This window comes from Ptychodera flava, chromosome 6, assembly GCF_041260155.1.
Source record: "Ptychodera flava strain L36383 chromosome 6, AS_Pfla_20210202, whole genome shotgun sequence".
Classification (NCBI taxonomy): domain Eukaryota; kingdom Metazoa; phylum Hemichordata; class Enteropneusta; family Ptychoderidae; genus Ptychodera; species Ptychodera flava.
In genome coordinates this window covers 5,496,754-5,508,972 of record NC_091933.1, presented here as the reverse complement: position 1 = coordinate 5,508,972, position 12,219 = coordinate 5,496,754, and the positions used below count along the sequence as shown (strand labels likewise).

At 36.3% G+C, this 12,219-nt stretch overlaps 2 protein-coding genes across 2 annotated transcripts in view; one reads left to right on the top strand and one right to left on the bottom strand.

Moving 5' to 3' along the window:
* Positions 1-4,705, top strand: part of LOC139134674 (non-structural maintenance of chromosomes element 3 homolog) — a 38,393-nt gene extending 33,688 nt beyond the window's left edge. The window contains exons 9-10 of the mRNA XM_070701642.1: positions 2,330-2,444; positions 3,092-4,705. Coding sequence (XP_070557743.1) covers positions 2,330-2,444; positions 3,092-3,190 — 214 coding nt within the window. The 3' untranslated portion in view covers positions 3,191-4,705. The remainder of the gene's footprint in view (positions 1-2,329; positions 2,445-3,091) is intronic.
* A 2,008-nt stretch (positions 4,706-6,713) lies between these two features.
* The window catches only part of LOC139134672 (protein O-linked-mannose beta-1,2-N-acetylglucosaminyltransferase 1-like), a 40,812-nt gene continuing 35,306 nt past the window's right edge, over positions 6,714-12,219 (bottom strand). Inside the window, exons 21-22 of the mRNA XM_070701640.1 lie at positions 11,799-11,930; positions 6,714-10,948 (exon numbers count right to left, since the gene is read on the bottom strand). Of these exons, the coding sequence (XP_070557741.1) occupies positions 10,849-10,948; positions 11,799-11,930 (232 nt within the window). The 3' untranslated portion in view covers positions 6,714-10,848. The remainder of the gene's footprint in view (positions 10,949-11,798; positions 11,931-12,219) is intronic.

The following is a 12,219-nucleotide window of genomic DNA, read 5'->3' as shown; positions in this document are numbered from 1 at the left end:
GTACTTGTGTACATCCCCATTTCCATGTACACTGTAGACCTTTTTTTGACTTCGGATTGATAATTTAATCGCAAGATTGTTTACTTCTTAATCAGCGTCAGATATTGCTGGTATTGTTGCCTATGACCCTGCTACCCCCATTTTCCAGTGTACGAGTCCATTCACACTTTCTGGACCAGCAGTTCTGAAGGGGTTGGGGAGTGTGATCTGAGGATGATGTACTCAAGGCTTGTAAACTTTTTCTGGCAAACATCTTTTTGAAGTTGAAAATTTTCAAAACTAGAAAATAAACAAGACATACATATAATGTTGTTAAGGTTTACCACATTCTCCTACTTTACTGGTGACTGATGTACAAATCCAAGCCATTGAATACACTTTACAGAAAACGAGTTTTTAATCAAACATTAAATCAGTTACTGCAATGTATATTTAGAGATGCTGCCAGAAAGTCATCTCACAAGGCAAAGAAATCAGGCAAAGAAACTTGTTTTTAGTTTTTGTTTATTCTTTGCAAGGAAACACTTAGAAAATAGAAAAGTAAGTTTCATAGTACAAATTTCTGTGGTGGCACCAAATTTATAACTTTTATCATTAATATTTGACAACAGGGACAGCATTTTCCTGTTGAAACTTGCAGTAAATTACTGCTAATAAACTTTCAGGATGCTTGACATAAAACTGTGTTTTCACATTCATTTGAAAATCATTCTGTCAAAGTTTTAAGAACGTACCAGGATATAGATGTAAGTACTATCACGTCAGTAAACTCCCATAGGAATATATTAAGTGCCAGAACCTAATATTTGTGATGGTACTTCCATGAAACTTTACACATTACCCAATCAAATCAAAGCCGTGTACATGAACAGAGCTTTCCAGTCTTGGCTTTCAATTTTCAAGCAATCATTGCAGAAAATCCTTGCTAAAAATATGTTAACTAAACCCTCTCTTTATCAAACAACCAAATTCTCTGCATATTATTTAATCGACTTTCATGATGACCCTACATTCCATTTAGTTTGTTGGTCAAAAAGTGAAACATCCATAATAGTGAAGCATAGAAAGAGACTGAAGTCCTTTAACTACATTTTTAAAATCTGTTTGTGATACCTACTCCTCAGTATACCCACTGGCAGTGAGACTTTAGTACAATCAATAATCAACTCATGTGTTGTGTGGCTGGTCTGTGTGATTGTTATTTCCCTATAATGCCCTGTGCACTCTACATCATTTCAGGAATGCATTGACAGTGTGCATGTACATCTATGGTTCACTACATCTAATGGCTGTAAGTCTTGTGACCACCAAGGGTTGACATAATTAACTCTCACCAATGTGACTGTTTATTATGACTAATTAATGTTTACTAACACCCCCTCCCAATTAATTAATCATCAATAGAAACAGCAAAGCCATCTTTTAAACATTATTTTCGTCAGTCCGACATATATACGATGTACTATTTTGGAAGTCACTGCCTTTGAACAGTCTTGAAAATTTGAAAGAGAGAGAAATCAACAAAACATGCGTCTTCTATCCCACTTATAAAGCAATGCAATCGAGACTATTAATGCTGGTGTAATTTCTTGTATTAATCAGCAAATAAGCTAATGATTAATGGCAAATAATAAACCATGGCACAGTGGACAAGGTGTATCCTTGCCATGTCGTACAGTATATACCGGTACATTATTTGAGTGCAATTTTTATTTTGATATTTGATGTTTCATTTTTTCCAGCAATGTTAAAAACCCCAAGAATGGTGGCCACCCTGTGATGCAAACGTGATCATGCAAATGAATAAATGAGTCATGCCCATCACAAGAAGCTGCTTATGTATCTAATAGAATTCATTGAGAACCTTTATTAATACCATGTATGGGTTAATGCATTGTCCTGTTATTTTTGCCTAGCACTACATTTTCAGCTTTTAATGGCTGCATAGGCCGTGCTTGTACAATCAATTCTTCTTTTTAATGTTCCATTTTGACCTGTGTGTTATCTTTATGGGAGTGTAAGATGTGCATTTTTGTGTACGTGTGAAAGGATTCCTTTGTTGCAGTGAATTCCCATAGCTGTGTTACCCCCGTGACTCATATTTTCCTCAAGTACAGAGCCAGTGAGTTCTACATCAACTCTAGTGTATGTAATGTACACGGTCATGAAAGGCTCTTTCTATTCATTCATTGCTGTATTCATGTCCTTAAAAATGCCTTTTGTGTATGCATACAATCTTAGGTTTTTCACACTGCATTTCTCTGAAAGAATGCAGTCTTTCCACCCTATACAAAAACAAAGTCTGTTTTTTTCTCCTCTGACGTTACAGGTATTTAGAGTATAACCGGGTCGTGAACTCCGATCCTCCTGCCTATCAGTTTCAGTGGGGTCAAAGGGCACTGAAGGAGACAACTAAGAGAAAGGTGTTGGAGTTCGTGACAAAGGTAGGGGATAATCTCACAGAGATGCCAACCTTGAGCTGTTCTCCCCGATGCCCAGTAAACAGGTCTAAAATCGCCCTTGATAACAATGAGTTTGGGCCAAACCATGGTTCAAGCATGGAGTAGTACTCCATGGTTCAAGGGAGTGAACCTTGTGATTGTGTAGCAGAGCACATCGTATTATTCAGTCTACATATTGCACAGTCAACCATGGAAGTGCATAATGCATCCTATTGTGTGTTCCTAAGCTATAATGGCTTTGTTTACCTCATGTTTTGAATTGAAATGGACCAGAATTGGGTCAGGTCCAGGTGAACCCTACCCAACCCATCCTTGTTGCCGAAGTAAGATAAAAAAAAATCGACATCAGAGAAGGCAAACAAACAGGAGCTTGAAAATCACCATTGCTAGCCATAAACTTTACAATCTGTGTTACTTTGACAGATCAACATTCTGTGAAAAGTAGTCAAAATTGTGTGTCATTTTCTCTGAAAAAAGTTAAGATGTTAAAATATGCTGACTCACTGTTTGAGAGACAGCCATGTATCATACTGTTTTGACAACATATAGATAACACTGATACAGCATCTGGCATATGTATTATGTATCCTTCCTGTGTGAAATGATGGTTTCATTTCATTTTAAAACAGATGTATGGTAAGGACTTGCAGATCGATTCATGGAAGTCGCAGTACAAAGAAGTGCTGAGATCAGAGGGCAGACCAGTGGACACCATGGAGGATGACTAAAATAACTTACATTTAGTTCATGTCCAAAAAGTCAACTACAAATTTAACAACACCCAACCTCCCTTCACACTGTCGCTGTGTATGAAACTGCCAGCATCTTTTACAGTGCCCTGCATGCTCTTTGAAATTACTGCACACAACAGTCATCTCATCGCCAATTTTATGCAAGTGTACATGTCCAGAGACAATCTGTTGAAGACACTGGACAGCTTTCTCCGGATGTTTCTTTAAGACATGTGAATGAAATGAGCAATGTTATCAGTGAGAATCTCTAATGACTTGTTTGCAGGGCCACTGATGCATGTTTAATCCAATAGAACTCAAAAAACTTCAGACCATCATCAGAGAGGAGAGAAGTGACTGATTTTAGATGAGGTGTATACAAAGATGCTTCATGTTGAAGTCAAACAAACCAGAGAAACATGGAGCTACATGAATGTTTGGCAGATCGTCCATGTAGCCGACACGAACACGAAGTGTCTGTTACCGGCTACCAAAAACTCTGAAATATAGTAAAGAATGAGCTACAAAATCACTATCAGTTTTAAGTTGCAGGTAGAATAAGTCTGTGCCTTTGTAAAAAATAATATAAAAATAGTAGAAAGTGAAGAACCAGCTGAAAGTTAGTTGAGGAGACCTTGACCGCATATCATTTGCATCTCATTGTCGGCTACATGGACTGTGTGCCGAATGTTTGCAAACTAAACAAGACGTGACCAGTGGTTGATGGAAATAATTTGTGATTAAAACATTGTGAATGAACGATGAATATAGAGAAACAACATCTTTGTCTGCAGCTGCAAACCAAAGTCATATAAAACCATTTTTTAGAAAACCTTAAAGATAGAATACTGATATGGCAGTCCCTAAGTATCATGAATATACATTTGTGTTGAATATCTTTCAATATATATTTTGAAAAGTTCAAAGGATTCCACTGTGAAGTACTGGGATATTTTTGGTTCGTGTAGCTGTGAGAGAAACAGCGACATCACAATAAGGGCAAGATATTGTGAAATTTACCTTCAAATGGTGCTATTTTTCCAGACAATTTCAATGTCCCAGTGCAAGCAAGACATCTCTCCTATGCTTTAACACAGCTGATACGTCCCTCTTGCTCAGGGCCATCAATTTTTATAATTTCATGTACCTTAACATTCTCTGTACTTAAAAGTATTGTGTAAACATGTTTTGCTATTTTTTACCAACTTGAAATGAGACTTTGTTTTTTCCTTAAGAAAATCCTGTCAACCATATTTCAGTCAAGTACTGAAGATAGGTAATTATTCATCTTTTTGGGGGAAGGGGAAGACTGGTGATACGACTGTTTTGTCTTAATCCAGTCAATATCCACCAGCTGGCATTACATTTGCAATGATTTAATCAATGATTTTCTTTCTAATCATATTCAGTGTTTTGCCTGTCAAGTTTTGAAGTCTTTATTAAAGAATGTGATCTTGTATTTTGTTCTATAAACATATTCTGAATTAAAAAGTAAACTCATCCCCAATACAATTGTCCCATTGCATTTTAATAGTTGTAAGGCTATAAATACAAGTGTTGGCTTAGGGTGCTTGTAGCTAGGGGAAACATTGAGATGGAGATCTGTGGTTTGAGAAGAGTAAGAACGTGGGAAAGGAAGGTTGAGGGTAGACTACGGGGAGGCTATCAATACATATGGATAGAAGGAGGGAATGTAGGAGGAGAGTGGGTGGGGAGTAGAAATAAAGGTGTATGGATAGGATGATGTTGAGTGGAGGGTTAGTGTTTTATGTTGGGAAGCAGCATGGAGAGCTTGATGATCAGGGGGTAGATGCTGGGGAAACGGAATGGAGGTGAGACCTAGGGTTAAAAGGGGTGATAAACTATATAGGGGAGAAGAACAATAAAGAAGTAGGGGTGAAAAATTGATAGGGGGGAAGGCAAAAAGGGGAGTTTTGGATGGTGGTTGGATATAAAGGAAGGAAGTAGGGAAGAGGATAGGTGGATTAGAATTTAATGTAGACAAGGGGGGACAAAAATAAGAGGACTCATTTGAATGATGTACAGTGTCCTTCAGAAGTTGACATGCTGCTCAGAACAGTCTCCTATGATTCACATTGCCTTGTGAGGACATTAATGATGAGAGCAGCAAAAATGAAAACCATACTTCTACAAGATGTGGTCAGTGTGCAGGACACTGAAAATATCTTGTTAGTGGTAAGTCTGATTGAGTGTAGGTTTGTATATAGCTAACTGTGCCCAGAATAGCTATCCTATTTGACCAATTGGCGTGCTATATGGTTTAGATGCATGAATAGGGAATGGTTGGTCATCTTGAGAAATATTTCAAGGCAAGGGGTCACTTTTGCATGATAAAAATGGGTAATTTTGAGAAATGTGGTTAAAGATGAACAATCACTGCTACCCCCTCCTCCCCATCCCCCAGTTATTCAAAACTAATGGGTCCCTAAGTGTAACAAAACTTTGCAAGGTCGGTTTATTCCAGAACCTACAGTCAAGCAATACAATAGTAATTCCAAAATGAACGTTTTTTCCAGACTCTGCTGTGCCGTGGAACAATATACAATAACATTCTACATTCGGACATAACTTAAAAGTGTCAACAAATGATTGTCCTCTTGTTCCACACGTCAAGTTTTGCAGCCAGTAAGGAGATGGCAGGGGTGGAGGCCATATTGTAGCTTCCTGCACACTTCCGTGTAATATCAGATGCGGAAGTGTTTGTTCCACATTTTGCAAATATGCACATACTTTACTAGCTCACTGGGTGAAATAGCAGCTCTGTGATGCTGAGGATTGTAAAGAACTATTTCTGGTGTCGTTATCTATGGGGATCCACATATTTGAATAATTTGATAATTCTCTCTATGAAATAGGAATGGGCTCAGGAGATTAGCATTGCTAGCATTGAGATAAAAATTAGCACACATGCCCTAGCATGACTTTCTGTACACATCTCTGAGAAATCAGCGATCTTAAAAAGAATGGTTAAATTTGAATAATTTGATAATTCTTTTAATGATAAATTGGAATTGGGTAGAGAATAGCATTGCCAGTATTCATAAAAAATACGCACACATGCCTTGGCATGACTTTCCCCAACATGTCTCAGAAATTACGATTCATAAAATTAATTTGCATCTCTGCATACCACATCCATTAGAGTAGGATTTTCATCGCAGACACACTGCTACAATGTTATGGTGCATGGGGGTTTTAAATTCTTGACCCGTCTACAGTCTAGCTTTACACATAGTTCACATTACTGAAGCCTGTCTGTGAAAGCTAACTTGGCCCGGTTCCAAGTTGCACCAAGATAACAGGGTTGAAACAAATCTGTGCATACAGTCCCACTCCCGACAGTTACAAAGAAATGGCAGTAGTGAAAATGAGTCGTCTGGAAAATGATAGGGAATAATGAGCTGTCTGGCTGTGCTGTGCAAAGAATCCAATGCTATAGAAATGTCTACATCATAATTATTTACTGTAAAGATTTCAACAGAGGGAGAAAACACAACTGTTAACTTTTATTTTCCAACTATTTATTGCCTTGTCCAAAGGACCATAAAATTACAAAGAAATTTAATATCTTTGAAAACGAAAAGTGCATTCATGATTCTCACTCAATGTCTATTGCAGTCATAAACTTGACACTGTTTTTGGCAACTGAACTGGTTACTGGCCGGCAGTACAATTAATGTGGAAACGTCTGCCCACTTCAAGTTGGAAATTTATATAACCAGTAATCCATATGAGAAGCAGATGTTCTCGGCTTATAATTGTGTAATTTTGCACTGAGAGAGATCCCCACTACCTGATCGATGCCTGAATTTTTATAAAAATGATCAGAACTGAACTATGTTCATAGTCGTTTACAATCACCATTCCCCTATAAAAGCTTACATTAGATTAGATTAAGTTACGATAGAAAATTAACATCTCTTGATTCAAAATCACAGAAAAATTCTACTCAACCTCAGCCTCTCACCTTTCAAAGGAGTATCATTGCACATAAACGTATTCCAAGATCTAAGATCAGATGACGGCCTATTCATGATAATCATAAATTATGAAAATTGGCATTGTCTCTACTTACAGACAGTCCCTTTATGTATATCAAACACTAGATAAATGCTGGTTGTTTTCAACCCTATCAAACACTATACATCAAACTATTTACTTTGAAATCTGATAAAAATGCAACTTTGTAATGCATTCTCGACCATAATTGAATATTCTTCATAGATTTCAGAAGCATGCATGTTTAAACTGCATGTATGACATCCAAGGTAATAATAATAATAATTGAAATAATCATTTTTACCTAAGAATTTACACTCCATAAAAAGTGATCATATTCCAAAAACAATGATGGATCGAGGGCATTACAATGGACCATCCTTTATACTCATAATGTTGAGTCAAAGTCAACGATTTAATGTCAATCACCATAAAGCAAAACATTACACTTTAACTGTCTAAATATATAATTAGCTGATTCTTCTGCAGATTTCATGGTTAAATTTCTATTTACAATATGACACAGTCTGTAAAGAAGAAGAAGTCCAATCATGAAATTTTATGCAAGGACCAAGTTCTCATACTGCAGATTGTACAGCGAGACAAAAAGTTTTCAGATCTAAAATTTGTCTGATATCATCATGGAAAACTGATTATAATGGAAATGACAACTTAAACAAATTAGATCCACATCAAAAATTAAAAGGTGATAAAATGTAATACTTCAATGTTTAAATGATCAAAGACCATATTCATTGTTTTCAACCCTATAAAGGATTAAATATGATCATTAGTTTGGCCAATAACAAGTATTTCTCTGTCCAATATTTTATAATTAACACATTTATTGCAGAATGACTATTTTGCTTTGATGTCGACCTGAATGCTGTGAAATTTCTCCTGTAAAATTCGGATGACATCATGAGTAAAGGGAAAATGTACAATAACACAACTTGTAGTACACATACTTCCTACTTGGAATGTACATGTAGTGTCATACTGCTTCGTTTTGAACACACACACTTCCGTACTCGATGCCTACTGAATCTTACACAGATCCAATACTGTGAATATGAGGACCCTTATCACACTGCTGAGATGGACGGAGTTTATCAATCACATTCTTTCACTTAATATTTGCATATGATCATTTCAGTAGGTAATCCCATGCTAGAACAACAATCCGTCTCAAAATTTACAAGATTTGTCAGGGCTAAAGTGGCTGAATATGTTAATGTTTGGTGATATTGAATGCCTAGCCAGTCTGAAGGACCCAATGGAGCTATACACCTTCCATATGGTATTGCATACAAATACTTTGAGCATGAGGTATTCAAACATTTTCTGCTCTATATTGGAGTTGGTGGGGGTATGGCAATAAGTCATGACCATGTTTTTGCAAGTGTCCTATGCCACACACATGAGTCCATATCTGTACTACTTTTGAATTCCTATTAAAAGTAATTTTCCTTCAGAAATGTCCATGTTGAATAATCATTCTGATGGAAAAGCATTTTCCTGCACTGAGTCCTGCCAAGGGTTAAAATGAGTTTCAACAATGTGTGTGTCATGTTGCTGGTTTGAAATCAGTCTTAGGTTGATGTAAACAAATAATTCACGATTCAGTCCCCAAATACTACAAAGAAAGATACAAATCTGTCATCACTTTCAGCTTTTAAAAGCAGTCAACAATTGAGTTTACATTCACTGTATATAAGGCCACATCTTAGACTTTCAATGCCATCAATTCACTACTCAAAGATTGGAAGTGCCAATAGTGCATCTCTAACAGATAATTTAAGAGTTCAAGGTCAATGATAAGGTCTCTGCTTCAAATCATGACATTGACTGCCACCAGACATACCAATGGGCCTGACCTCTGTTGATCATTATACCTCGATAGAAGTCACAGTTCAGTTGTCACTTTGTGGTGATCCTTGCAAACACCAATGACAAGTCTAAACATTCCTATGGGACAGATCATTTATTGGGAGAGGAAAAGCGTGGCAGAGTTGACATGTAAATTACTAAATGTCATAAGATTTGTCTTTTTTTTATTTTGCATGGCATGCGTCTTTTTAGAATTCTACATTTTCCCAAACGACAGTCACAAAAATTTTTCCTTTGTATCAACAGCGATGTTGCTCATTATTTTTTGGCCTTTCCAGTTCCCTTGCAGATTTTTTCTCCGTTTTTGACCACCCCTGATCTAATAGTCAATCCCTACAGATTTCAATATAGTTAAGCACATCTGACACCTATGGAGCAACCAGCCTTCAGTTTTCATAATTATTATACTCATGTAACAGTACTGTTCTCTGTTTCAATGTTCTGGGTTTGGAGTTTCACATGCAGACACTGAGGTGTTGCGGTACGTGTTTAAAACACTGAATGTACTCATTCTATACATGTATTCTCTATTGATACACCTATCACGTACACATGATTCCTTTGGCCTGATAAAAATGTCGCAAATTTAGAAAAGTCAGCTGCTAATTATGGAATTATTGGTGTTTCATTTAAAGTCGTGTACTGATACACAAATGGCACATAAGATGTTCTATACACTGTAACATGGAAATAACAATAACATTGATACTGAATATCAAAAGGTAAAATGCTGAAATTTAAATATGAAATTAACTATCAACTTTGAAATACTCCCTCTCAAATCATAACACATCAGGTCTTTCAAAATAAGTTATAAAGTTCTCACCAACTATTCAGCCAGGTCCTTTCAAGAAATTATTAACATTAATGAAAGACAGAATACAAACATCGTGCTGTACGAGTCAAAAGTCAGTGTTTGAAACACCCTGGTACATACTAAACTGTGCATGTCAATTGTAACTCTGTACAGCAAGATTTCTCAACTGACAAGCACATCACACATGTAGAACATGCCGAGCAAAACTACCATAGACTTACATGTATCTGCATGAACTTGAATAATCATAGAATTTGTCAATTGAAACTACAGTAAATTATAACCTAACCCCAACATTTGCAATACTGTGTGTACATTTGTGACATCATATAATATTAATATTAAAGGCAGAACAACGTAGCTTTGAGTTGAAATGTATCACAGTGGCAATTACATTCACCTAGTTTACACTCCCCTTGTGTATTATAATGTACTCAACAATGTTTATTATCTTAAACTGGAGTAAATGTTACATGAAAGTGACGTCAAAATGCATGCCTCTTAAATAAATAATTCAAACTTCTGTGAAATCCCTGTACAATACTTACTGAGTGACTGATGTGCATCAACTATCTAAGACAAATATCTATCTACCAACTCCAGTATAAGGCCTTAGTCAAGTTGGAATGAAATTTAAATTTTACAGCTACAGCTGTATGTGTATCATGTACATAGTGGGTATGGTAATGATACTGACCATGGTTTTATATAGCACAGGAAAAGCAGGGGAAAAAACTAGCAAAACTTTGATGTAACTCTTCCTGTGAAACCAAATGAAAATTTTCAAGGAAATGACGTAATTTCGCAGTTTGGCACAATAAAGACAGGACCTGTGCAGGAAGATTTAGAATCCATACTGCATAGAGTGCAACAAGGAAGAATAATCTATTTGAACTTGATCCCTGAAAGTCATTCTGACACCAACTGCTCAACTAGGTATCTGTATGGCCTTGATGTCCTTGCCTTTCTTGGTGTAATATGGTGACCTTGAACTTATCAACATGACTTGATTTCCTTGGTAATGGAATCTGGCAGAAAAAAATAAACAAATTGGCATGATTTATATGTGGCACTAGGGGAAAAATGCTTTTCTGCACTGTCAGATATTAAAGAAGGAAACCTTCTAGAAGTGTTATACCTCATCATGTGTGCATGTTGACAAATGAGACAATGAAAAGTAAGATTGGGTTAGGTGTTCTTCTGGAAAAGGCATACAGAGGGCGCTCTAATAATAGCCTGGACCCAGTGTTGGTCATGTGACATACAAATACCAGCATGCATTTCAATGGGTTGCTGGCAAATGGAATTGGAAGTCAGTCTATAGTAGTAAAAATTTGAATGTGTTTTGTTAAATATGAATTGAATTTTATTTTGGCTTTAGAGTTGCAACATACTTGAAACAATTGATGTAAATCTACAAAAAAACTTATTAATAAATACAATACCCTCTTCACATCTTGTTTAAGATGTGGTAACGTCTACCTTTGTTAGCTGTGAAGGAATGATACATTGTCTTGGTATGTGCTGATCATGATAAAGTATCATTTATTCATGTTTCTGTGGGACTGCCATATCTTTACCATCACAGCCTTGCATGCATGTTGTTACAATTTTACACTGAGGGATGCTTTGAGCAGACTAAATATATAGCTTTCAAATAATACAGTACCAGCTTTGATGGTTCACATTAAGAAAGTTGGCATACATGGCACGATAGTGTGGCTTGCAATGAAGGGTTAATGCTACAGAAGTTTATAACGTAGCAACAGTGACTCCTTTTCTGTTGTTGAAAATCAGATGAAAACAGGTAGATCTATAGCATGGCTTTACAAGATGACAAAGTCATGTCCCTAGTACATCATATCAATGTTGTCCTACCTGAGCATTCCTTTATGCATGCCTTTAACACCATAGTTTTCCATGGAAAATAAGCCAAAGCACTTGCAAAGCCTCTTCAACAAATGTTGATCGTTTGCATCTTTTTCCTCGTAAAATATTGCATACACTTCCCTGAAAAAGACGCAGTAAAATGACAGGCTCAATTCGTCTTCGATTTTAGTTGACAGGAAATTCAAATTCTCACAGTCAAAGATGGTGAACTTCAAAAATATGTTTCTGAAGAACAGTACAATCCATAGATATTGACTACTGATAGTTACTCATTGTCACTGCATATCTAGAGGCACAACAGAAGTAACTTTTGATAGTATTTGCTTAATATTTTTGAAAACGACATATCTTCTTCTTTCTTACCTATAAACGTAAATTGAAATACAAAAGTTGTATTATCCTTTAAACA